Source organism: Electrophorus electricus, chromosome 7, assembly GCF_041902795.1.
Source record: "Electrophorus electricus isolate QZ-2024a chromosome 7, ASM4190279v1, whole genome shotgun sequence".
In the NCBI taxonomy this organism is placed as follows: domain Eukaryota; kingdom Metazoa; phylum Chordata; class Actinopteri; order Gymnotiformes; family Gymnotidae; genus Electrophorus; species Electrophorus electricus.
Window position 1 is genome coordinate 27,005,696 of NC_137503.1, and position 26,805 is coordinate 27,032,500.

The 26,805-nt window shown below is 42.1% G+C and overlaps 1 protein-coding gene across 6 annotated transcripts in view; it reads right to left on the bottom strand.

Moving 5' to 3' along the window:
* The window catches only part of ryr3 (ryanodine receptor 3), a 70,720-nt gene that overhangs the window by 1,195 nt on the left and 42,720 nt on the right, over positions 1-26,805 (bottom strand). For 3 of the 6 annotated variants that reach the window (XM_026998958.3, XM_081717495.1, XM_081717498.1), the window contains 61 exons: positions 24,641-24,744; positions 23,839-23,974; positions 23,536-23,719; positions 23,100-23,208; positions 22,830-22,950; positions 22,477-22,646; positions 21,633-21,853; positions 21,461-21,551; positions 20,550-20,690; positions 20,042-20,205; positions 19,861-19,939; positions 19,637-19,726; positions 19,401-19,547; positions 19,217-19,279; positions 19,003-19,078; positions 18,802-18,925; positions 18,490-18,605; positions 18,245-18,312; positions 17,948-18,069; positions 17,739-17,788; positions 17,580-17,640; positions 17,041-17,279; positions 16,680-16,761; positions 16,468-16,598; positions 16,056-16,373; positions 15,658-15,898; positions 15,422-15,509; positions 15,247-15,339; positions 12,892-13,062; positions 12,679-12,738; positions 12,448-12,579; positions 12,167-12,279; positions 10,780-11,149; positions 9,488-9,600; positions 9,316-9,367; positions 9,164-9,217; positions 8,739-8,838; positions 8,563-8,642; positions 8,393-8,469; positions 8,227-8,300; positions 6,842-6,859; positions 5,967-6,047; positions 5,632-5,720; positions 5,383-5,511; positions 5,116-5,220; positions 4,875-4,956; positions 3,437-4,737; positions 3,275-3,312; positions 2,957-3,125; positions 2,754-2,840; positions 2,395-2,589; positions 2,132-2,262; positions 2,005-2,047; positions 1,784-1,911; positions 1,467-1,527; positions 1,232-1,378; positions 986-1,120; positions 632-788; positions 440-504; positions 261-361; positions 73-124 (listed from right to left, as the gene is read on the bottom strand). In XM_026998958.3, the coding sequence (XP_026854759.3) occupies positions 73-124; positions 261-361; positions 440-504; positions 632-788; positions 986-1,120; positions 1,232-1,378; positions 1,467-1,527; positions 1,784-1,911; positions 2,005-2,047; positions 2,132-2,262; positions 2,395-2,589; positions 2,754-2,840; positions 2,957-3,125; positions 3,275-3,312; positions 3,437-4,737; positions 4,875-4,956; positions 5,116-5,220; positions 5,383-5,511; positions 5,632-5,720; positions 5,967-6,047; positions 6,842-6,859; positions 8,227-8,300; positions 8,393-8,469; positions 8,563-8,642; positions 8,739-8,838; positions 9,164-9,217; positions 9,316-9,367; positions 9,488-9,600; positions 10,780-11,149; positions 12,167-12,279; positions 12,448-12,579; positions 12,679-12,738; positions 12,892-13,062; positions 15,247-15,339; positions 15,422-15,509; positions 15,658-15,898; positions 16,056-16,373; positions 16,468-16,598; positions 16,680-16,761; positions 17,041-17,279; positions 17,580-17,640; positions 17,739-17,788; positions 17,948-18,069; positions 18,245-18,312; positions 18,490-18,605; positions 18,802-18,925; positions 19,003-19,078; positions 19,217-19,279; positions 19,401-19,547; positions 19,637-19,726; positions 19,861-19,939; positions 20,042-20,205; positions 20,550-20,690; positions 21,461-21,551; positions 21,633-21,853; positions 22,477-22,646; positions 22,830-22,950; positions 23,100-23,208; positions 23,536-23,719; positions 23,839-23,974; positions 24,641-24,744 (8,339 nt within the window). The remainder of the gene's footprint in view (positions 1-72; positions 125-260; positions 362-439; positions 505-631; positions 789-985; positions 1,121-1,231; positions 1,379-1,466; positions 1,528-1,783; positions 1,912-2,004; positions 2,048-2,131; positions 2,263-2,394; positions 2,590-2,753; positions 2,841-2,956; positions 3,126-3,274; positions 3,313-3,436; positions 4,738-4,874; positions 4,957-5,115; positions 5,221-5,382; positions 5,512-5,631; positions 5,721-5,966; positions 6,048-6,841; positions 6,860-8,226; positions 8,301-8,392; positions 8,470-8,562; positions 8,643-8,738; positions 8,839-9,163; positions 9,218-9,315; positions 9,368-9,487; positions 9,601-10,779; positions 11,150-12,166; positions 12,280-12,447; positions 12,580-12,678; positions 12,739-12,891; positions 13,063-15,246; positions 15,340-15,421; positions 15,510-15,657; positions 15,899-16,055; positions 16,374-16,467; positions 16,599-16,679; positions 16,762-17,040; positions 17,280-17,579; positions 17,641-17,738; positions 17,789-17,947; positions 18,070-18,244; positions 18,313-18,489; positions 18,606-18,801; positions 18,926-19,002; positions 19,079-19,216; positions 19,280-19,400; positions 19,548-19,636; positions 19,727-19,860; positions 19,940-20,041; positions 20,206-20,549; positions 20,691-21,460; positions 21,552-21,632; positions 21,854-22,476; positions 22,647-22,829; positions 22,951-23,099; positions 23,209-23,535; positions 23,720-23,838; positions 23,975-24,640; positions 24,745-26,805) is intronic. The other 3 variants (XM_081717499.1, XM_081717497.1, XM_081717496.1) reach the window with 1 other exon arrangement.

A 26,805-nucleotide genomic window follows, 5' to 3' on the forward strand; every position in this document is an offset into this window, starting at 1 on the left:
TACAGGCTTTAGTAAAACTAAATGGCTATTGTCATGGTTTGGTTTGAAAGATGAATTTGGGTATGTTCTCACCTGGCCTGTATGTTCAGTCTCATCTTTGTTAATGAGATACATCAGGAAGAATCTGTCAAGGAAGACAACAAATTTCACACTGTTTTCTCACGTTCCAGTATATCATTTCATTTTTACTTCACCTATTGCAGGAACAGTGGGTTTCCACAGAGTTACCACTGTTACACCTGTAGAGGGTGTACACTCACAGATAGTTGGCTAGGTTGTGCTCTTGTAAGGTATGGGTCTCAAAACCATGGGGTGTGGTGTCAAAGTAGTCATTCCCAATCCCACAGATGAAACATTTTGTCTAAATTAAAATATTAGAATTAATAATAGTAATTTGCTTGTTACTCAGAATAGTTTAAAACGTACAACAATTACTCACCTCCATGTCCTCCTTCACTTGCTCCTGTTGGTCTCTCAACTCCCCAAAGGCATCAATGATTAAACCTAGTTGGAAATACAAAGGCATTCATCACATGTCTGCAACACTTCAGAATACCCTGAGCTACAGCTTTCTTTATTATTGGCTGTGCAGTTTGTCAGCATGGATCTGGCACAGCGCTTTAGCATGTACCCTGAATGATTGCCAGCAGGATGACGATGACAAAGAAGAAGAAAGTGATGTCGAAGAGAATGCGGTAAATCTCGTAAGGGTCCCCAGCTGGGTCCTCAATCTCATCACCAATGCCCCCACCAGCTCTAACACCCACATACATGTGGAATAGGTAGCACTGAGGAGAAGCACAGTTTTATATGTTCATTCAGCAACTTGATCATTATCCAATTAATAATAAATATGATTAATAATAAATGAAGGTGCATTGTTAATTAAATTACCCAAATTCATGTTTCATTTATTTGTGCTTTGAAAATAGACATTTGCCCAATTATATTTCAGATGCAGGGTATATAATAAAAAATAACTCACAGTCATCATATCGTCACACTTCATGTCAGGCTCATCCTCATTCTCACTCTTGTTGTAGAACTTGCGGAAGAAGTTGAAAGCCACCACAGTGTATAAATAGACAACAACTGCTAGCAGACCCACAGTCAACACCAGCTATTGTGAAGAAGAGCAGAAGGAGTCAGGTTTCAAACATAAGCTGACACACACCCAGGGTTTCCTTTGCCCATGTTGAGACACACTTGCCCTCTGGTGGTAGATACTTGCCTGCTTGCCATTATGAGTTACAGAGGACAAGATGGTTCTCAGCGTCTTGAAGCCCATAGCAATATCCAACAAGTGAGCAGCAAAGAAGAAGTTATTGTAATGTCCCAGTATAGACATGGTGGTGTACCAGATCAGGTAGAGGAAAGACTGCATTGATAAAGACAAACACTGGTTGGTAAAACAAACAAGAAAACTTTGATTAATAGCAGGAAGAGGTCACTTAAGCTTTACTCACATTGTCAGTCAGGACAACTCCCATTTTCCAGATGTAGTACTTGGTGTCAATAGAGCTCAACCTGTATTGGAGATGTAGAACAGCCTTAGAAATGCTCTCATGGGCAAAAACCTTCCCAAATCTATTGTTTGGCAGGTGGTAGCTCAGTGGTTATGGTGCTTGACTAGTAATCAGAAAGTTGCCAGCTCAAGCCCCAGGTTGCCACTGAGTAAAGCCCTTAACCCTCAATTGTCAAGTTGTATTCAGTCTTAATTGTAAGTTGCTTTGGATAACAGTGTCAGGTAAATGTAAATTTGAATTTATGTAGTCCAGCTCACCAGGACACCAAAGAGGCTTCCTTTACCACAGCTTCCTCAGTGGGGTCGAAGTCAAGTGCACTCTTATCCAGTCCAAGGAGCTCAGCAATGCGCTCTGCACCATACAAATCCCCATATTTATTGATGACCTGAAGTTAAGAGACAATAGCAGCAAGTGACCCAAACTAACCAAGGAAATGGAGAGACACGTTAACTTCAAAAGTAAATTATCTATGCCATACCTTCCTCTTGACAAATTTGTCCCAATAATTATTAGGAAATGATCTGTGGGGGGGGGGGAGAATGACATGTCAAAAGACACAAATGATGTAGGCTGTTAATTTACGAATGCATTTAAAGGTGCCTTACGGAGTAGCAATAACCAAACGGTCCCACTGTCCTTTGATGTCGTCCTCAGAAGGCTGTTCAGTGATATATAAGCCATCAAATTCAAGTTTCCTTGCAATCTCTTTCTCTCGCTTGAACACCACTAAAGGAACCTAGAGTAAGCATGAGATATTGGACAAAAATGATATGCCATATGGATTTTTAAATATTAAATAAATTATGACCACAGACATTATTTGCTACTGTAATAACATACATGCTGTGTAATTAAAAGAGAAAATAACCTTGAGGCAGTAATATCCCACCACACATAGGAGGGAAATTATGGTATGTAGTATAGCCAAGAAAGTCAGAGTGGGTGCCATATAGCCAGTGTTCTCCTGGAGTACATAGAACTCCATTCCACCTTCATCATCATCATCATCATCATCTCCACCCCAAAGCCCTTCCTCTTCTTCATCATCAGCTTCACCAGTCACCTAAAAAACAACACTTTAATAAATATCCTAAATGACATGTTTAATGAATAACACATTTCCATGACCACCAGTTCCTGTAATTACATAGAAATGTGTATCAGTAAAATTAATTGATTTAATATGTAGTAAACTTGCAAGTAAGCTAAAGGTTGCATGAAAGGCACCTTGTAGAAGAGTAGGATGAAGTTGATTGCAAATGCCACAAACAATGCAAGCAAACGAAGGTTGTAGAAATTTCGAGCCAAGTAGTTCTGAGAAAAAAAGTTCATAAGCAGCACGTTTATATATATATATTTTTTTCACAATTTGTACATTTTTGGATAATTTAAATTCCAAATACTACAAAGGCTACAGTATAAAGATATACCAGCATCTTTGTCTTATAGACTTCTAGACCAGCAAAGACACTGGCCATTAATGCTGGAGGCTGCTCCTTTGGAGCGCCATGCTGTTTTCTTGGAGCTGGCTTCTCCTCTGCTACAGGCTCTTCAGGCTTTTCCTCTTTGGCCATATCCTCCTTTTCACGATTTTCTGTGCTGTCATTTAAAGATGCACCCATATCCATGTTCAGTTAAATTGTGACTATTTAAACCACAAAACAGCAAGCTCTGTCTGACATTTGCACCAAGCATGATCAGACTTTATATGGTATATATAAGAAAGTAAAAATGTGCACAGGACTTACTCTGCTTTCTCAGGTTCTGACTCCTCTGTAGCCACTTTCTGTGTAATGCAAAGAGCAGTGTTTTGCAGTAATCCTGCTAATTTTATCCATATATAGACAAGATATGGATGATTATATCTGTATATAATAATATTTGTCTTATTTGCAGGAACAAACACAGACCTGACTTTTCTTTTTTTCGATGGGAGGACTGGCTTCTGTCTTAATCTCTGAGACATCTCCCAATCCAGGCTCAGATCCATGCTTTCCCTCTCTTTTTGTGGGTGGACTTATGAGATCTATGATGGCATCAGGCTCCAGTTTTTCCCCTGCAGCAGTCATTTGAACCATTTCCATAGACACAACTAAATCACCACTCTCAGCTTTTTCTGGTTCCATCACATCGCCATGGATTCCAAACTGTGTGGGATCAGGCATGTTGCCCAAGATATCTGTTACCTTCATGTTTTTAGCCCCCTCAACAAGCCCGCCACCAAACATAGATGACCATATGATATGGAAGAATCCAAAGATTAAACTGAAAATGCTTTTGAAGAACCCAGTGAAGAGCATCCAGAATAAGGAGAAGAACCCTATGATTATTTCTTTGATGGTCAGCTTCTTTAACTTCTTAAATTGTTTACGCATGTTCTTGAAGGTTAGCATTTGGCGGCAATTGGACATTTTCTTCTTAACAGAGGTGCAGGCAACAGTGAAGGCCGAAGCTGACTCATGGGAGCCATCTTCTCCCTCGGCCAGTTCCTCTAACAGACTCTGGAGCTCCTCTTCGTCTTCTTCTTCAGGTCGTTCTGCTGTGTCTGGTTCGGATATCTGGGAAGCCAGCTGCATCTCAAAGATTGTGTCCTCGCAAAAGTTCACAAATAGCTCCATTTTCTCACTCTCACCTCCCTCGTTGACCACATCGAAGATAAACTGCCGTTTGGACTCCTTCACCTGAGGCTTCTCCCACTGTTCTCTGCTGGATTCGCTAATCTCAAAGTAGACTCGTTCAATTCGCTTGGCACCACCCATGATCTCGATGCGGCCCAAGTACGGCTCAAAATAACTGAGCACACTCTCAGCTAGGTCTAGGAAGGTAGCTAGACGTGAGTCATGTGGCATGTGCTCAGACAGGTTGGTTAGCAGTACAGCCATATTGAAGCCAATATCCTTAGCAGGCTCATGGAAGCGTTCAACAAATTCCACATAGTTGAACATGTCATTTTCATCGGCCTCAGCACAAGAAAGAAGAAACTCAATCTCCGACTGTGTGTATTGCTTTTGACTCTCCATAGACTTCTGGAACTCCTTCTTAGAAATAATTCCTTTCCCTTCAGGATCATATTCTTTAAAGTTGTCAGAGGTAGTAAGATCCTTCAATTTCAGGAACATGTCAAAGAACTTGAGGATCATTTCCACATTGCTTGAGGATTCCACTAATGTGTCAACCATCTGCTTACCAATTGTACCATTCACCACATTACCTGTGGACAAGTAATTAAACACTGTTCATCTGTGACCTGCCACTACACTTTCAACATATATACCTGCTTAAGGATATATATTCAGCTGTAATTGCAGGACTTGCTATATGGTATTTGTTTCCTCAAAGAGTGCTTACCCTCCAAAAGAGATAACATCATGACCACCATATCCTTCTGCAAATCTAGCAATTCCTTTAGTAGCTCAATCTGGCTAGAATCCTATATATATATATAGAGAGAGAGGTAAATTAGACCATAGTTGTAAACAATAAAATAACTCATTGCTTTTAAAAAATAATTTTTACAGATATTTACAAGTGTAGCTATGTAAAATTGTAAGCATTAGGCTCTATATTCAGAGTGGATATCTGGGATTACCTGTGATAATTTCATTTGCATGTTAGCAAAGACATGCAAAAATCCAACCACAGCATCCCACAACCTGCTATGAGCCAGACTTTGTTGATTCCCAATACAAGGCCCCTAAGGAAGAAATCATTACAGCATCTAAAGTGCTAAAGCATGTTACATTTGATGAGAGAGAGAGAACTATAGAAATTGAACTGCTTTTACCTAAAGCATATTGTGAAATAAATTTTGCTCCAATGTGTTAAGACTCTGTAGTAAAGGTTTCATAAGTGTTACCTGAATGTACTCAGTGAGTGAGTTGAAGATCTGTTTAGCCACTTCCAAAGCTTTGGAGAAATTAAGCTGTCCGTGCTCATCCATGACGTCTTTTCCAGAATAATACCAGTAGAAATCACTTATAGATTCCTACGAACCCACACAAAATTAGCTTCAACATCACAAGAATGAAACACTTACTTATGGCTTGTGGTTGTTTGGTGTACAAATATGTTTGGTGTGTAAAATGTATCCTTCTGCATTTGTTACCTGTAAGCGCAGCAGGTAGTCCACTGTGCTAATAATAATGTTGACGGTAGTTGTATTTCCTGTCTGAGTTCTCAGGAAGTTTTGGAAATCTTTTTAAAAGGGCAAAAACAAGACCAACAACCAAATAAAGTTTTTTCTTAACTAGAGATGGCTAAACATGTTTTAACAAACCCTTTGCCCTAACAAGTCTTCCAACATCATTTATACAATTAGTGTCATAAATAATTTAAATTGGGGCTAAATTAGCTTGGTAAAAAATGGAAAGAACACAATTTAAGAAGTGTCAGAATCATTCCAATTAAACCCATTATCAAAAAGATACATAATGCTCTTACCATTATTGTGGCCCTCACACAGAAGCTGCAAAAACCTAAATAAATCCTTCGTAAATTCATCATTTTGTAGTACTTTGGAACCTTAAAATTCAGAAGACAAAGATGGAAATCATTACTGACACATGCTAGATGCTTACAAGCATGAACACCCTGAATGTCAGGCAAGCACAATAATTTGTGTCACTAGGACTTCACTGCACTTAAGATGAGGAACTTTAGATCACAGTCTTTTAACTGCATCCAAAGATCTGACTGGAGAAAGAAATGCTTGGAGATTAATATGCACAACTGACAGCTTTCAAGAAGCTGGGGTTAGAAGATTTCTTTCACAAGTATTACATAGTGTATACAGAAACTCACTGTAAAGCAATAGTTAATGTAGATATAGTCATTCATTAAGAAATTTCGTTATATAATTGCACCAAAATTTTGAGAAGGAAACAGTGTTAACACACTGTTACTTATTCTATGTCATATTTGTGAAAATCATACACAAAACCAGAATTGGCCCCAAATGTACAACTTACAAAGTTCATTGCTGACTTTGTAGCTTTTGACCAAATTTTACCTGTAGTGGACCTCTGTGAACAGATATTGATCTGATAGGATGTTATGTGATAACAGGTGGTTAGTAAAGTTAGCATAGGTATCAATCTATACATTGAGCACGCTCTAGTTTAGTACCAGGGTAAGGGGAGGTAGCCTGGCCCTTTAGATCTGTGTGTCAGCATGCATGACTATCCCCCTGCAGGACTGTGGTTTATTAGCACAGCGCATCCAGGTCACTGGAACTGGGGGGCGAGGGATGAGAATTAGAAATGGCCACATGCCAAGTAATAGCATAGCGGAATGAAGAGTAGCTAAACGGTATTTACCCCGCTCACTCACGTTGACTGCCATCCAAGAGTATAAAATGATAGAAGACAGACAAAGAAAGCAGACATAAGCAAAGGAGAAGACACTGGAAATTCAGACAAAATGAGAGAATGTGACAGAGTTACTAATTGGGGAACATATACATGCAATTAAAGTAAATATAAGGTTTGATTAGGGGGTAGAGATGTGTATAATGGAAGGTGAAACCAGGTAAGTTGCTTAATACACTGCACTGTGGGTCATTGTAGAACATCATGACACATTTTGGACAGTTGTTTTAGTTGTGATGAGTAATGTCTTTATCCAACTTTTGTTTTAGAACTTTTATGGTAATATCTGCAGTTATATTCTGTAGAAACTATATAAATAAATACTTTTACATTTTTCAGCATTTTCCATACAAAATCTAGTGTTCATAATACTAACATAGAACATGTTAACCCTAAATCACAAAACACAATGGTATTTCATGAAGACATTAATTTGGACATTAAAGAATACATCAGAAACGACATAATGTAAGTGTCATCTCACAATATGAATAGTTCAGTGTTTTGTTGTGTCTTTTGGTTAAAAACTGACCTTAAGATCATAAATTAAATTTTACATTTGAAAATCCTGTTTTGTATCTGAGGGGTTTTAACTTCTGTTCTGTGCCCTTTTCCTGCTTTTAATTTTCCTGCTTTTTACTAGGTGATTAATATTCAACAATGATTCTGATACTATAGAGTAAACATCCAAGCATGTATTGACAGGACAACCTGCTAACACCACCACACTGACTGTATAAGCAAAGATTGTACAAGCATGCTTCTGAAAGTTCAGTAGCACTAGTAATGAATTTGTAGGATTGCTACATTTAGTAATAACATCAAATTGGTAAATTGTCTAGGTATCTACAATAGCATGACAACAGGAAAAAGATGTGCCAATACCAACAACTAATGTGCCAATACCAACAACTTTCACAGTGACTGGGATTTGTATATGATTCAAAAGACTGAAATTATATCAATGCACAACTGTGACTCTGTCTGCAAAAAATCTTAAACTCAGACATTTCCCTTCCATTCAAGCTGAATAAAGCCAACAAGCTTCCAGTCCATTCACTTCCACAGTCAGACTGAATCAAATGAAAGCTAGAACTAGTAGGACAGCAATGGTTCAACACTGTTGCAGTGATGAGTGCTGAATACTAGAACAAAACACATTAGATTTGAAAGGTTTGCCAAAACTCATTATCCATTATGGGAATGCAAGAACGTCAACTGCTTTTGTGGTGGATTGACGTCAAGAAAGTAAATCAATGACGACAGAGTGGAAATGAATTTTGACAAGGTTACAGATTCATTACCTTGAGCTCTAAATAGCCAAAACAACTTACCCGATCCTTCTTCAGTCACCATTCCAAGGCTCTCTGCCTTTTTTTGTCTCTCAAATGCATTCAAGTCCAGTACACTAAAGGACAGATGAACATTCAACTACATTAAGGACAGAGGAACATTCAGTCATGCATCGGGGGATGCAAGTTTGTTTGTAATGACACCTACCTGCAAGACTGCATTAGTCCAGATAAACTTTTGAAAAACCCAGCATCTCTTTTTTCTTTCAGGTAGTCCAGCATTTTCTGAAGACATAATGCATGTAATGTATATGGAAATGCACACTTAACTCTTTCCAAACTTTTTTTTTTAAACATTCAGATGTTGTAATACTATACCTGCTGAACAGCCACATTGCCTCCATTGAGAATAGAAATTCCCAGTTTTAGAGTGCAAGTCACCATGGGGCCTAGTCGACCTGTAATTGAAAAGCATTCCATGTTAGACCATGCAGCTTTTAAATGAAAATTATAGAGCATAAGAATGGTATGGGGAAGGAAAAGGGTCAGTTTACCCTTGCTGGCACTGATCATCTGCAGCACCATCTCCGCTGCTCCTCTGGCATGCAGCCTGGCCTGCTGGTACAAGGTCTTCTGCTTCTCCATCTCTTTCTCCTGTGATGGGAATTGCACACAGTGCACAAACCGAATGATCAAGTCATATCATACTTGCCTGTGTACATGATTGCACTGCCTACCACCTGTGATGTATGTTGTAGCAAGCACTTTAATTCAGAGCCAAGTACTTTAGGTTTTGGGGGTAATACAAATGGAGCTAAGTGGTAATTTGTTGTGACACTCATTCTGAAATATCATCACACTAATAAGATGTGCAGGGCGCCTGTCCACATTCCTTCCTGTACTGTTTATTATCCTTGTTTGTGCTCTTCCTGTAAATTGTGTCTGTTTCCAGATGACAGATGTCAATTCACAGGCGTACTTCAAATGTTTTTTCCTTTCCTTCCTCTTCCTCCTCTTCATCTTCGGCACAGCTCTGAAAAGGAACAATTTCACTTCATGACTGCCTTGTTTTTAATAGCTGTGAGATCATTTGAAGTCACTAATGTAATGCCTGAAAGGTGAAAGGAATACCTTTGCCATCATATCTGCATATGCAATATACAAGGGATCTTCCTCCAGGAAACTAGGAATTATAGACATTAATTTTAAAATAATTGTTTTGCCTGAAACCTTCATTTAAAAGGAATATAAAATGATATGATCCCAAGTGTAAGCGCGTGCATTGCAGAGGTCTGTGGGTCACCTTCTCTCCGTGAGGGCATTATGGCTAAAATGGAGGATGAGCTGGTTTAGAGGGTCAGGCTGAACCTCGGCCTCTGTCTCTTCCTCGTCCTTTTCCACAACCATGGGGGTTTTCTGTGGGAAGAGCCACACAAGTCTGATCTTCAACCATCATTTCATACACATACATAGTCATCCCCTCTCTGAACATAACTATCTCTCACTCTGACATTCTCAAACAGGACATGACTTGCTACACTGTCACAAATCACACCCATAGTCCCAGGCTTTGTGCACAAATACATGACCCAGAATGCAGATTCTACCCTGATTCTGCACATTCTCCTCCCTAAAATAACATTTAAACACCGTCATTTAAAAAACGCTGTCTGCTCAGGACTCTAGAGCAGTCGGTTCTTTTGAAGAGCAATTTCAGTTTATTTAAAACAATGCACCAACACTCTGCCATCTCTACACTCGTGTTCCTGTCTCTCGCCTGCTCAGACCAGGCAGTTCAGGGGTGACGCACATGCACTTAAATTTTCCACTTCCACATGATGAAACACTTAAATGTAATTCAAGACAGCATCTCTCATCCCTGGTCCTATGGAAAAGATGCACTTACATTTTAATACTGTTCAGGATAACCACATCACATTCAATGCCAAGATAATAGGTGCCCTTTTGAACTGATCAGTTTAATCTTGTGCAGGTGTAGGACCGAAGCTGAGAGGAACTGGTTTAGATGACATGCTAAAAAAGAGCATGGTCATTGCCTGATGTGATGCTCCAGGACTGTGTCTAGGGGATGTTGCCAATAGGGGTCAATGACCAGCTCATGGAAGACATGCATATTTGCATGGTCATATAGCAATGAAAATGGCAGTGCAGTGCATGTCAGTGATGCATAATGATAACTGGGCATAAAAAATTTCACAACATTAAACCTTTTTGCTGATGTTACGTTAGTAACGGGCTGCACTATAAAACCAGTAATTTAGTTGCACGTGCATTGTTGTGGGTTTTGGTAATAATTTATAATGTTTAACATAATGTTATTGTATCCGGTGTAGTTAAACTGACCATTTCTCTAAATGTTCTAACTGTAACGTAAACTTTGTTAAGATTCAAAAAGGACCAACATTTCTGTGTCTTTAACAGCATCTGTACTGCCTGAACTCTACACAGAGACATGATTTTTAGATGAGGCGAACATGCCACCAACTCTCACGACTTACAGTACGAGACTTACGAAAAGAAGACGACACCCAAACAGAGAGGCGGAGGGTTGCGCGGCAGGGCCGCCCCTCTTACCATGGCTGAGCTGAGACAGACTGCTCTAGAGAGGTGGTGGGGCCGGAGGCTCAGGCGAAACTCATGCAGGGCCTGTCTGCTGCACCTCTGTCTGTAGTACGCCACGCAACCAGAGGAGCCAAACACGGGCCAGGATGCGGACACGAGGCGGGCAGGGATGCGTTCCCGCTTTTCGGTGGGCAAGGTGCTGGCCGCGGGGCAAACAGCGACAGACAGGACGCCAGCGGGCACACACGGCACACAGGGCAGCACCAGGGCCAGCCCGATACTTACTGCCAGGTCCTGCACTAGCTTCTCCTCAAAGGAGTACTCCTCTGCTACTATCCAGAGTTTCTGATAGCCCGTGAGGAAGAGGTTAATAGAGCGATGCCTGAAGAGTCAGGGGGGGAGAGGGAGGTTAGCTGGGAAAGAGGCAGGGAGAGAAATGGGAGGAAGGAGAGAGGTGCATTCTGCAGGGTGGGAGGGATGTACGGCCTATGGCCTAATCTGATTGGCCACCTTGGTAATTGAAAGTTCAAACCCAAGTAATCGACACAATTCAATTACTAAAAAGGTTAATCAAGGGTTTCTCTGTTTTTCACTAGAGGTGGTTATAGAACCAGTCCTAAATTTACTAAAACTATATAAATTGTCTATTTACTCACCACATTAGCTATTTGGGTGCTTTTGCCATGTTAGTGACTTCTTTAATGCAACATTACAGGAGAGCACATGTGACTGTAAGGTGACCATTCAGAAGGGCGCTAGTAACTGAATGTGCTCAGTTCTTTGGTTGGAGGATGGGCTGGAGGAGGATGCTGGGAACATGAGGTCTCTTAGGCTCACATTACCGTTAGGATGGAGAACAGACGGTCAAAGCTGGAGGTTTGGTACACCTTTTCCAGCCAAACGTACCCATAGCCATTCAGGAAGTAATTATTATTTTTGAATCTGAAGTGTTTTGTAAAGACAACAAAGAGGAAGGAGTTTTAGGACTAGGAAGACAGGTGTAAGGAAACACCAACTAGGTCTTATTCCAAAATCTTCTAATACCTACACTTGACAATTCAATTTGCCAGGTGGGATCTTAGATAAGAGGGATTAGATCTTAGAACACAATGGTTTGCAAATAGGAGTGAGGACAAGGCATAAAAAATCAAAAGTGAACAGGGTACAAATTGATATACTGACAAGTAGCTTCAGAGATGAATCAGAGATAAAGCGCAAGCCACATGGTTAGGTCACAAGGTACTGATAAGGGGCATCACAGATGAAGTAATCTGGCTATTTTAATAATGCTGTACTAAAGGCATATTTATTCTACCTGTATAATCATATAACATGATACATTTGATGCGGCAAATTTCGAATTTTGTAACTGAGCTGTAGGAGGATGCGGCACACTTACCTAGGGAGGTTATATAATGGCGCCATACGAAAGCAGGCAACCACAGCACGCTTGCGCTGTTTGGACAACAGCTTCTGCCATACCAACTTCTTATTTCTCAGTGGCTGCTCCACCTGAGGGTCAGATCACTGAGGTGAACATCTTATAATCCAGCATGACATGTAACCTTTTATTGAATTTTCACCCAACAAGAGCCAAGTTAAATGAGTGAGTTGTAGCTGGAAGGGTTCATGTGTCAAGTTAAGATGAAGCAGGCCTCATAGTCCCTGCCAACCCCTGACCTGCTCCAGGTGGAAGACGGCGGCTGAGATGCGCTGGAGCCTCTCAAGTGAGCGTTCTGGATCTGGAGCACCACTCTTTACCACCACATCCCTGTAGAGATTCAGCTGCCACTGAACCGCTGGGTCTTCCGTCTATAGCATGAGCGGGTCACTTCATTAATTCACCCTAGCCAATGTCATTTACAAGCCATCATATTTGTTATCTCGCACTAGCACCTGTCTTCAACTTGCCTTCTCCTGAAGATGGAGGTTCTGCCTCAGGTGATCCTTTACCTCCTCATCGGTATCTTTCTGTGAAAGGCAGCAAGTTAATGTTTCACAGACTGACAGATGGGGCTTGCCAAATGTCTCTACTGGGGTCTTTCTAATGTAAGGGTAGTGTGTCAGAAGGGTAGATAAGAGAGGAGTGACCATGCTGGTGTCACTCTAAATAGGGATGCTCACCAGACTGTAGCGGATCTTGGCCAGAGAGATAAGCTCCTGGTCTCCAGGGGTGCACATGTTCAGGCCGATGGGCAGCATCTTCTTGTGGGCTGCTACAATCAGGGACGTCTGAACAGAGTACAGTTCTCTTCTCTTCTTCTTCCCTCTCCTCTCCTGGTCCTGGCCTCCTGACTGGTACAGACCACACAAACCCAGCACATTTTCAACATGGAAATTACCTGCTTTTTTTGTTATCCTCAACACAAGAATATGGGGCTCATGTGGCAGTTAGTTTATTTCCTTCAATTTGTTGATTTGGCATCATGTTATGTATTTTTTGAAGCAAGTTTTGAACTAAATTTAAACTAATTAAGAATTTTCTCAGATGCGAGATTGTATGAATTATAGATTATGTATGATTTAAGATCACACATAATCTATAATATAATTAATAATATCAATTTAAAAATATAATTCAAGATAGCAAGCTGTTCAAGCATGTAAAGTGGGCATCTAAAAGTAAGTGAATTCTACAACCCCACGGGAAGTACATATTCCACATGGATGGGTATACCTCAAAAGGAAAACATGAGGATGTAGAGCAATAGTGACAACTCAAGGGGATTTTAACACTCACCCACCCAACAGAACCACAGTGTCAATACAATACATGCTATATTGACAAAAGTACTGGGACGCACCTCTTAATTGAATTCAGGTGTTTCATCCAGTCCCATTGCCACAGGTGTATAAAATCAAGCACCTAGCCATGTAACCTTTGTTTACAAATAATTTTTGAAATGGGTGATTTAAAGAGCTCAATTAATTCAATTGTGGTACTGTAATAGGATGCCACAAGTCAGTCAGTTTCTTCCCTCCTAAATATTCCACAATCAATTGTGAGTGTATAATGTTGAGCGGTAAGGAGGCGGACGCATGTGCAAAGTGGAGCGAGATTTTTTATGGGCAAGTCCAAAATCAGAGTCGTTAGAACGGTCCAGGGTCATAGAGCCAATACAGAAAGTATGGGGATACATGACTAAACAAATACAAGAGTACATGAAAGCAAACAGGGGAATCAGGCTATAACAAAAGACTAGGGAAAACTCAGGGCTAAGGCTAGGAGAACAAAGTTAAACACAGTGATTCAAATATACATACAGAGTCAAAAAAACCAAGCACAGCCACATAAACACATTCAAATGCACAACCCCAAAACACAGGGCTCAAGACAGGGTTTAAAAGCATGAACTAAATGAGGGACAGCTGTTGAAAATCAAACGAGGGGAGGAGAAAACGAAACTATGGAGCGGAACTAAAAAACACAAGACAGGAAAAACACGGAACACGGAACCTCGGAGGGACTGATTGTGACAGAGTGGCAGTACTGAAAAGTGGAAAAGTTTAGGAACCACAGCAATTCAGTCACAAAGTGTGGTCATCAAGTGCTGAGGCACATAGCACCAATGCTCTGCTGGTTCAGTAACTGTAGACTTCCAAACCTCCTCTGGCATTAACATCAGCACAGTGCCAAGAGCTTCACAACATGGGTTTTTCTATGGCTCAGCAGCTGCATGCAAGCCTTACATCACCAAGCACAATGCCAAGTGTTGGATAGAGTGTATAGCATGGTGCCACTGGACTCTGGAGTAGTGAAAACATGTTCTATGTAGTGACAAATCAAGCTTTTCTATCTAGGAGTCTGATGTACGAGTCTGGGTTTGGAAAATGCCATGAGAATGTTACCTGCCTAACTGCATTATGCCAAGTAGTTGAGGAGGGATAATGCTATGGGGTTGTTTTTCAGGGGTTGGCCGAGGCCACTTAGTTCCAATGAAGGTAAATCGTATTGCTTACCAAGACATTTTGGACAATTGTATGCTCCCAAATTTGTGGGAATAGTTTGGGGAAGGCCCTTTTCTGTTTCAGCATGACTTTGCCCCAGTGCACAAAGCAAGGTCCATAAAGGCATGGTTGGGTGAGTTTGGTGTGGAAGAACTCAACCTGCACAGAGCACTGACCTCAACGCTATCAAACACCTTGATAAACCAGAATGGAGATTGCAAGCCAGGCCCTCTCATCCAACATCATTGTCTGACCTCACAAATGCTCTTTTGGATGAATGGGCAAAAAGTCCCACAGACACACAAAATTTTGTAGAACGTCTTCCTAGAAGTAGTGGAAGCAATTATAGCTGCAAAGGGTGCACCAACTCCATATTAATACCTATGGATTTAGAATGGGATATCTTAAAAGCTCATGTAGGTGTAATGTGTACATGTCCCAATACTTGTCCATATAGTGTACTTCTGAAGTGAAGTAAATAACTCCAATTTAAACAAGCATTTTTTGTTGGTGGCCATCCTTGAAACTTACCTTTGACATTTTGGTCTTGCAATCCCCAGTGAGGAAGGCTAGATTGCTGATTTCATTTTGCACCACAAAGTTTTGCTCTTCCCTTTTGAAATTCTGTGGGTAAAGAAGATTATTTGTGGGAAAAAAGCAGCAGATCTATATATAGCATTTATACAAAGATATGTTGAGAACATACATGAGATTTACACCAGAGGATGAAAATCTCTGACACCATTTTGAAGAGCTCTGTTGAATCAGCATCAGGGTTCTTCAGCCATTTTGACCTAGATGCAGGGGTGAATGTAATAATTTGTATTGGTACCTTCTAAATAGTGGTTGTCAATGTCACCATTCATCCACAAGATGTAAAGAAAGATATGCCAAAGAACATTATAACTGGGTAGATCTGCAATAAGAAAATCATCATGATACCTGTGGTTGTCCACATAGCGGATTAGCATTGGATAAAAGGCATATAAGTCCCTGCAGAGGACAGCAAACTCATCCAGAATCTGCAGCTCGGCCTCCTGGGTATCAGCCCTGCTATCTGCCCTCAGCAGCTCCTCTTCAGCAGCCACCTTTACTGTCTTCTTCTTCAGCTTCTCCAGTGTGGGAAGGAAGTGGCTTCGTAGAAGGTCCACGCCCGCCTTGCTAATTATTGGCTGGGTGTACACTGCGTGGATATGGAAGTAGACATGGCAGGAACTCTGTGCACATTGTGAAAGCTTAATAAAGGAGTTCAGTGGGGAATACTGAAGAATCCATAAACCAACAATCCAAAACTGTCCACTTTATTGGATATTTTGTTACTGAAATCATAAAGCACATACCTGCAATCCGCTTCATCCAGGAAGCTTCATCGATGCCCAGGTTGTTGTTGAGAATTTTAACAATGTTGCCAAGGATGAGGCTGAGGTGCTCAGACGTGACCGTGGTACAGCAGCTTACACCATCCACTGTGTTCTCAGGGCCTTTAGCCCACCAGTAAGAAAGATAATTACACAGCATAGGCAGGATGACCTCAATGACGTGTGGCATTTCAGTGTAGCGTGCCCCAGACTCAGAGACATCATGAATGTCCTTCATCAGGCCATCCAGGCGGGGCATTTCAGGACACATCTCCTCCACCGTGTCGGGCATGCTCAGAACTGGAAAAAAGTAGAAAGGAAAGAGTGTGGTATGTAGCAATGTTCAACTGGTTCAAGCCATTTCTCAAAAGAGACATTTGATATGGAAACGCACTTGCTCTCTCTCGAGATGTCTTAGTGTTGAAGACAGAGCAAGGGTTGTGCATGTTCAGATGAGGTTCCAGGAAGGCTACTGGCATGGCTCCCACCAGGGTGGCCAAGCACTCACCCAGTGCAGGAAGCTGTCTGTTTACACACAGCACAGGGATTAACACAGGTAAAAGAATGTGGAACCCATCACCAAAAGTGATCATAAAATTCAGTTACTTTTCAACATAGATGTTCTTGCCGGTTCCCAGAGAGTAGAGGCTGGTCAGAATGCGATAGCATGACAGTTGAACATCATCCACTGCAACACAACATTATACAATATGATTAATTTCAGAAAGCATTAAGATTGCCAAAATGCTTAGAGCTGATACTTTTGTCTATCATATGTAATTTTCATCTATTTCAAATCAATCGATTAAAACAGTAATGTTACTACAGTGTTACATTTTTGTTCCTGTGGCTGCTGTTTGTGTCAGTCAAGCCAGCAGTGTTGTGTACTCACACAGCAGGTCGACTTCAAACTGGTGCTGATTGGGTGTGTGATATATCAGTCAAGCCAGCAGTGCTGTGTACTCACGCAGCAGGTCCACCCCAAACTGGTGCTGGGTGATGTGCTGGAAGAGAGCTGTAAGAATGGGAAGCAGGGCCACTGAGGTGTAGTTGATGATCTGAGCTACTCCTTTCATCTGTGTGCGCGACTGGCCCAATTTGCCCAACTTCAGGTTCTCCACGGTCTTCTCCAGGTCTTCTGCTGCATTCTCAAAGAATGTCCTGACTCCAGCCTTCACGAGCTCTGAGCCAGACTTCATCACTGTCCTGTGTAGGGGTCCAATGATTTATGATTCAAATTATACTTAAGAAACTTACCATATTAATATTTGTGGCTACAATTCACTGTGATTACAATGACACAGCCAAGAAAGAATGACAATTTCCAATCATTTTTATGCCTCTAGCAGATCTCACAAGACACATATTGAGTGGCTTTTCTGTTTAATAGTAGAACACAACATCCCCACTATCTAATGTATCAGAGTCCAATTATTATATCAAAGCAAAACTTCCTTCATGTAAATGGGCCATAGATGCAGTACATTCATATGAATTTGCTCCTACCTGAAGTCCAGTGAATGTGCCAAGATGTGTAGACAGCTCACCATTGTGGCAGAGTCACTCCCTGGGAGATTGGTATTGTTAAAGTTATAGTTCCCAAAATCTAACTTGGCCATACAAAGCAGACAAAAAAAAAGAAAATCCAACTGTAAACATCCTTACCAAAGAGAGAAATTCTGTGTCTGACAAGAGAGGCCAACTTACAGAAGAGACTGTAAAAAAAAAAAGAGGTTCAAATGTAGTAATGGAATGGGAACAATATTCACAAATTCTTCAATACATTCTGACCTCCAAGGGGTTTACATGATTTAAATGACATTATGTAACTAACATAGTCCAATTATAAGCACATGTGCCATTAGAGGACAAACCTGGTAATCATCTCCTTCTCTTTGTTGGAGGCATACCCACTGCTGCTCAGGTTAATACTGGGAGAGGACAGGAAGTACAGGCAGTGGTTCTTAAAGTACTGATCAATCAAAGGCAGCAGGACCTACAGTGCAAGGTGAACCAGAACAGGGAGACCAGTATATTACTTACAGCATGTGAAATGAATTGTTTTTACTATGGGCATAAACATTGGCTTGGAACATAAGATATTTACTGGGGTGTGTGAGGAAACTGGCCCTATACTTTAACCTTCAGGTATGGTAGACATTTAGCCCTACCTTTGCAAAGAACTTAATCTCTTGTTCATGAGGAGATTTGTCTGTTTTCCCACTGGTTGCCATCGCCTCTGTAAAATGTTTTGCAGAGATAAAGGCTCAAATAAGAACTTTTCTTTTAAATTTTCATTAATGATTTATTTTGGTATTCTGAACCTGTGCTAATTCTGTACCTATGAATCTCACTCATTTTCTATCACAGTCTCATTCTTTGTAGGTGTTTATAGATCATCTGTATATTAACTCACCAAGATGGGCTATGAATTCCTGGGCAGAATCTACATAACCTAGCAGCCGCTTAAGGAACTTGTAGGCAATCCTCTTTTCCATAGACGAGGAATCCTGTTCCATATCCTTCAGTCCTCTGGCAAACACACAGAAAATCATCCATGGGGGACTCAGCTTATAGAAATGTTGTATCAGTGAGGTGAAACCTATGTTGCCGTTACGTAAACTTTAGCAACATTCTATGTGAACATGCAGAATCATACATAGGACTTTTATGTGCTGTCGTCGTGTGAGTGCAGAGGGACACTTAAAAGGCTTACAGAGACACATACCTTCTTATTGCATATCCATTGAGTTGCAGAAATTTAAAGAGCTCCTGAGCCTTCTCCCGGTCTCTGAACTTTTCTTTAGCTGTCAGAGTGTCATATGGCACCAGCAGTGGGTGAGTTCCACCTCCTGTGAATAAAAAACACAGCTTATGTAGCTAACTGTGAAATATCACACACTGCATGTCCCCTGGAAAACAGGATTACCTTTGCTATTTAGTTCCAGTTTCTTCTTCTTTGCCCAAATATTGTGGTAATTCTCTGCTACAATCTCTACCATGCCCTACGCAAGATACTACAGGTCAGTTTGTGATACCTCCATATATTGCCATAACATTATAATAATAATATAGAGATAATATTGTGATATCTCCATATATCTCCATGTCATAATAATACAAATTAATAATAACTATAGTACCTGTAACTCTCTCGAGAGGATTACGTTATCTAAATCCACAGGAGTTGGAGTAAATCCATCTCCCTGGGGAAAAAGCATATGTAACATATTTAAGAACACAATTAAAGTTGTTTATTTTAACATAGCTAAAATTGTCTTGTTTGGTTTTGTTTTATGGCCTTGTGTCTTGACTACAACTGCTTACCTGCGAAGACTCTGAGATCTTGTGCTGTTTCTCTGTCTCCCGCTGATGGAACATGGCCTCTCCCTCTTTGGTCCTCTCAATGTTCCAGCCTAATGCCAGCATGCTCTTCAGGGACTCCTTGATCGGGTATCGGTAGGTCTCCCTTTCCTGGGCAGGATTCAACAGATGGATTACTAGGGATTAGTGGGGCATCAACCCTGCAAATGACTGGTGAAGCTTTCAGCAACACATGGTACCTTTTCACTGAGTGCTTTGTACGGTTTCAGTAGAGGGTGGGTTTTGGCTTGGTCATCCACCTTCTCCCCTGCTGTCCAGCCTAGTGCAAGCTGTCCAGAGACAACGTATTTTCACCAATGTCCCAGGAATGAGCATGCATCCATGCAAATCCCCAGTTGTAAAATGGAAATGCTCAAATGTAAAATATGACAGTGTATAGTCACTGGTTTTCAAATCGACTTACCTTTTCTTGTGACCATTTCTCGTGGCAGTGCTCAGCATACTTGTTAGAAATGTAATCCAGTTTTTCAGGCAGGGAGATGCTGAAAATATTAGTTGGAAACTCATGTAAAATTCATGACAAATATCTGTATGTCTCTCTATATGGTTATCTGTCATTATGATGGCCCCTGCTTGGTGCATACTTGGCTGTGCTGATGGGCTTGGGGTCAAAGTTGCCCTCAGCGTCCACAGAGACCTGCTTAACCAGAGTAGAGCCTGGACTCATGTCTACATAGTCAGGTGGGAGGGCTCCAGCTATGGCACTCAGGCAAGGCATGGCCATCTTGAACAGCTCTGCATCATATTTCTGCCAGACAGAGGACAGAAAGAGGTATAGTGTGAGGACAGGAACTGTGCTGCCCAGCTCTGCAGGGTCATGTGAAGGGATATAAGTGATAGAAGGTCAGCGACGCTTAGGTTGTGGGTGGGAGAGGTCATAGACTCTTTGAAGGGATATGAATTCTTTGAGCTCGTAAATGTTTCTTTGCTTCCTGTTCAACTTCTGGCCAGATTCTCAGCTTTCAACTAAATGAGACCATCTCAGATGAAAGTGGACAAGGGCAAAATCCACTCTCACTCGGCCTGTAATTCAGTGCAGCAGAGATCATTATGCAGGTCTAGATTAGGAGCAGCAAATGAGATATGTAGTACCTTCTGAGAGAGTGCGTCGAAAAGGCCCCAGAAAAGTTTTTTTGTGAGGTGGAGCTCCTCCTCAGAGGCCATGCCATAGCTGCCCAGGCCTGAAGGCAGGCAGTAATATTTCCAATTCTGCTCATAGTGATTGGTCAAAAGCTGCAATAACAAGAAAATGCATCGATTAACCAGCATAGAAGTTTGTGTCTTATGAACAGTACAATTTATCTTTAAAACATTATAGGATCATCTGAGCACAGAAATTAATACAATTATTTCAGTCTAGCCTTACGCTGGACCAAAGGGGTCATTGAGGGTAATTTCTGGATCTTCAGTTTGTCACTGTTACATATTAACATCTGAGATGACAAGAGGATAGTGATATGTTCTCACCTACTGCACAAAGAATCATGACTGGATCTGAGGTGACAGATTACGGATTCATGCCGACAGTTGTATTGGCTGATTTGAAAGCCACAAGCACTAGGAGTATGCGTGTGCATGTCTGTGTGTGTGTAAGTGTGTGTATGTGTGTGGTGCGCATAGGTATCAGGAGAGGTCATTAATACTTTTCATCTGGCACTGAGCCCTTCAACACTTGTTACAGTTCTGAAGCTGTCTATTGGGATAATGGCAGATTAATGTTCCCATCATCCTCCCATTTAGGAGGGATGTGGACCACAGAACTAAGAAGTGTATGTTAGCAATACAGAAGAAATAAACATATATCTTATAAATAAATGCTCACAATTTTCAATTATTAAGAGCTTCAGTTAAGTGATTAATTAAGGGCTTTGTTACAATTAATGTGTTATAGTATTCATTTAATATTTTTAAGATTTATGATAATTTATTAGCATTACTATCACATATTAGTTCATCAGTGAAGAGGGAACTCTAATGTAGAGTAATAAGTGATGCCAGCTCACCTTGATGGGCATTTTGCAGTACTCTGTGAGCTGTGGCACATCAAAGACCAGGCGACGCAGGAGTTGCTGGAGCATGGAGGGCCGCAGGTGCCTGAGGAGAAGAGCGGTGAGGGTGAGGCACACTTCCTGGACGAGCGGTGGAACAGTGGCCAAATCGAGGCACGGTCCTTACCTGCAGATGGCAAGCAAGCACTCCTCGATGGAGTCCCTCTGGGCCTTGGTAAGCGAACGGCCCTTGGACAGCCTGTAGATAGTGTGGAGGGTGGAGTCCACGAGCATGGCATAGTGCTCAGTATGGGTGAAGAGAGAGGCGCAGCGGGTCAGCAGTGGGAGCACAGCTGAGCCAATGTACCGGTTCATGGCCAGGGCTGTCTCTGTGGTGCTTAGCACCTCCTAGTGGTCAAAGGCCAAAAAACAAACATTATTACCAATTTGCTCCAAATACCAATATTTAAGGCATTTGTTCTCTTATTTAAGCTTAAATGCAATCTGCCTGTAGCATCTATAACTACATACTTGCAGAGTATGGTAATTTGTTATCATTTTGACTCTCTATGCATTCTTTTTTTTACCTACTGTATATTTGATGTCACCAGGAAATAGCTGGCAAAGTGTCAGGAAACAGGCAAAGTGTCAGACCAGTTTTAGATTAAATATGACTCTTTTTAAGTATGAGTAGAATGTTTGTGAGCGTGATAGCATGTGCCTGCGCTCGGGTATATTTATGTGTGTGTGGTGTTTATGAAGCAGCACCAGCTGGACAGAAGCCAAGCATGTCTGTCACCACTTAAACAGAAGCAGTTAGCAGGTAGTGGAAGGCATCTGGAAGTGCCCAGCCAGCTGAAACATCTTGTGCCCCGGAGTAATGCAACACTTCCAAAGTATTGAAAACACAAACATAAGCAATGGTCACCGCAGAGCCAGCACCCCGTCATCACTGACCAGCACCCCGTCACCACGGAGTCAGCTTCCCATCACCACGGAGCCTGCGCCCCCATCACCATGTAGCCACTCACCGTGTCCAACGAGGCGGAGGCACGCAGGTCAGGCAGGAAGCCCACCTCCAGCAGGTTCAACAGGAAGCTTTGGTCCTCGATACCATAGACGCGGTCCAGGAAGAGCACCATAGGCGCCTTGTGCTCGGGACAGAAGCTAGCATTCATGTCTGGCTCCGTCACGCTGCCATCTGGAGAGCAAAGCGAGTGATCGGGCACCACAGGAGGGGAGGCAGACATAAAAGAACAGGAAAATATTATACACATGGGGGAAAAAGGTAGCTGATGCAATATCAGTAAGAAATATGTTGTAAGGTGTATGTAAAGCATTGGTGCAGTCAGTATGTGGAAGATGCTTATGAAAGAGACCTAACCTTTGTTGACCACTGGCAGTTTGAGAGGTATGCTGATGATGCCCACCAGGTCTTTGGTGGGCACCAGAGAGCGTAGAATGGCACGGATACGCAGAGCTTCACCCTTCCCTGCGTTGATTAACTGGGAAATGTCAATGATACACAAGGTTTGTGCACAAACAGATTTTTGATCACCAGTTGTGGAAACATAGCAGGCAGCAGTAGGTTTTCACTAAAACAGTGTGCTACAGAAGCAGATGTGCCGAAGCCTGTTCAGCGTGGTGCACCCACATGCATCTCTGGGGCGCATCGTCCCAGCAGGTCAATGAGAGCTGAGTAGAAGGACATAATGGAGTTGCCCATGTGTGCCATCTCCTCCTCCTCACCTTCCTCTCCAGCCCTGTCTCACACATACACACACACACACACACACACACACACACACACACACAATCACACACACAACATGAACAGTCAATCACAGCCAAAATCACTCCGACAACCTTCACTGAGAGGTCAGTGAGACTGCATCAAGAATTACATAACATCAAATCAGAACTCTAAAGACCATAACTCTATAGACCAGCCTCTGGCACCCTGTTTGATTAGCCTTAGTTAAATGTGCCTTTATGGCTAGCAGTAAATAAAAAGAAGACCATCAACAGAAAATAGTGCACATTCCATGAAGAAATGAGGGAGTTAGGAGAGAGGTCATCCTGGGTCTTACGCAGATACTCCTCCCTCAGGAAGGCTGGGCAGGTCCAGGGTGGGATCCTCAGAGATTTTAATAGCCTCCTGCATGGCAGCCAGTAGGCCCTGGCCCCCCTCTCCTCTCAGAGCTGGGCCGAAGCACTCGGGACGCCTGATGAGCAGTTTTACCACCACATTGGCGTTCTCCTCCACACTCTCACCTGAGGATACCACGGCAGACAATCAGGGAGCTGGTCTGGATGTTTAGACAAGGGGCAACATTAAAGGTGGCCAATTGGCATGAGCTAAGCTGGACTGTGAAGGGGGGACGGGGACACACCATTGACAAAGACAGCAAATCGGAGGAAGGACAGATAGCGCTCTCCTTCGATGGGGTTCCATCCGATGTCAGGGTATCCTTTGACTATCAGCATCGGGCAGCTCTGCAGTCCACAACCAGCCAAGTATGTCACTACCTGGACAGGCAAACAGTCATAAAATGTAAACTGCTCATATCCTATATTTTTCTTTTATTTTATGTTTTCCTTGATGTCCACTTATAATGTTTGTGTGGGTTCATGTTCCAAAAACAGCCATAATATTTTTTACACAACCATATTCCAACCTCTCATTAGTCCTTAGAATTAAACAGGATCCTTCTGTTATTGCTCCCTTAAGACGGATATAAGGCAAATGTTCTCTGTTCTGATTTGTTGCTCTGTATTGTGCCTCATTAAAAAAGCACGCAGAGCTGAAACATGTCTGAGAATCACAATGTAAGTAGGTGTAGATATGTAAATGACTTTGTTCTCTTGACAGCATAGAAACAGTGATTTCAAAACAGGCTGCTTTTGCAGATTTGAATCCACTGCACTCTCTGTACTAGGGAAGTAAACAGTGTGTTTTGAAAATTATTTCAGTAAAGCAAGGGAAATTCAGTTTCCCATGATAGAGGCCCTTTAAATTAACACACACATTTTGATATCTTTAATTGTGGGAACAGCAACACCAATGTCATTAGGTTATTTGGGAATTCTACATGCTCTTCACCAGGTTTTAAATCATTAAGGTAAATAGTTTGTCTAGGTCTTTAAAATGGTGTTATATACTATTTGATGCATTTATATGATGCTGTACATTACCTTTTCCAGGTCTGGCTCCTCTAAAGCCAGGGCCAGACTATTGTTGTCCATCACTGACGAAGCAGCCACGTCCAGTGGAGTCGAGCCCCTCATGGCCGGACAAGCTTTGAAAAGGACAAACCAGTTTGGCTTACACTTTCTGCGCTGCTTTAAGGTTCATTCACCAGTAGAGGGCAGTCTTTTCCTCATATTCTAAAAACAACATTGACCAAGCGGTGACTACTTCCATAAGTGTGAGCCTGCACACGTGTCGGCCCTGTCCCATTACTCACATTTACACCCTCGCACCTCTCTTTTGCATGTGCCCACTTAGGTGTGCAAGGCCAGCACCTCTTATGAGCATCAGACCACACTTTCGTGAAGGAAATTACCCATGATCCACTGATCCCATGATATTCCTCACACAAACCAACCAAATACAGATTAAAATATGAAGAAAAAGAAACTTTAAGAGTAAGTGGAATATTTTTTTTTCTTTATCAATATTAACATGGTTTTAAGGATCATGTATATGAAAATACTGAAGTTAAAACACTGTTTAACTTGCCGTAGTGATATTAACATATATAAGCCAGGTAGAAGCCATGGATGACTGCTGAGGTGTGCATGCTATTGAGGACCCGTGACTCAGCCTTCAGAGCAGGCGACAAAGAGGCTCTTAGAAAAGCGAGAGCCAAAATGTCACGGGCGATCAGGGAGGCAAAGCGTGCACATGCACAGAAGATCCATAGACGCTTCAAAGACACCGGTGACATACAGCGCATGTGTGAGAGCATTCAGGCAGTTACAAACTACAGGAAAACATCACCTTCCTGTAATAGTGATGCCTCCCTCCCAGACGCTCTAAATGACTTCTAAGCACAGTTTGAAGCACAGAACAATGTTGCAGCAGAAAGGTTCATCCCTCCGCAAAATGACCAGGTGCTGTGCCTGACTGTGGCTGAGGTGAGGCGAACTCTGCGTGGACTTAACCCACGGAAAGCTGCTGGACCAGACAACATTCCAGGTTGTGTGCTCAGAGAATGTGCTGACCAGCTTGCAGATGTCCTGACAGATGTCTTTAATATCTCTCTGAGTTGCACCGTTGTCCCAATATGCTTCAAGACTACCACCATCGTCCCTGTGCCAAAGACATCCACGGTCTCAATAACTACCGTCCCGTCACACTCACATGCATTATCATGAAGTGCTTCGAGAGACTCGTCATGATACACGTCAAGACCCAGCTTCCCCCTTCTCTGGACCCCCTGCAGTTCACGTACCGCTCTAATTACTCTATGGATGATGCCATCTCTATCACACTTCATCTGCCACTCACACATCTGGATAAAAAGGGCACCTACATAAGAATGCTGTTCATAGACTTTAGTTCAGCATTCAACACCATCGTTCCTCAGCACCTAATTGGAAAGTTGAGCTTACTGGGCTTGAACACCTCCCTCTGCAACTGGATCCTGGATTTCTTGACTGGTAGACCTCAATCAGTCTGGATCAGGAGCAGCACTTCCAACACGACCACACTGAGTACTGGTGCTCCCAAGGGCAGCGTACTCAGCCCTCTACTGTTCACATTGCTGACTCATGACTGTGCAACAATGCACATTTTGATTTACATCTTCAAGCTTACTGATGACACGACTGTGGTGGGTCTCATCAGTGAGGACGACGAGTCAGCATACAGAGAGGAGGTGCAAGAACTGGTGTGCTGGTGCAAGGTTAACAACCTGCATCTGAATGTTGACAAAACAAAAGAGATGTTGACTTCAGGAGAGCATGGAGAGATCACTCCCCACTTACCATCAACGGCTCCTCAGTGGAGACCGTCAAGAACACCAAGTTCCTTGGTGTTCACTTAGCAGAGAACTTCACCTGGACCCTGAACACCAGTTCCATTACCAAGAAAGCCCAGCAACATCTCTACTTCCTTTGGAAGCTGAGAAAAACCCATCACCCATCCTCACTATCTTCTATAGAGGTACTATAGAGAGTATCCTGAGCAGCTGCATCACTACCTGGTTTGGGAACTGCACCGTCTTTGATCACAAGACCCTTCAGAGAATAGCGTGAACAGCTGAGAAGATCAAGAGATCTCTTTTCCCTCTATCACATCTACTCTATCAGACATCTACACAATATGTTGCATCCGCAAAGCCACCAGCATTGTG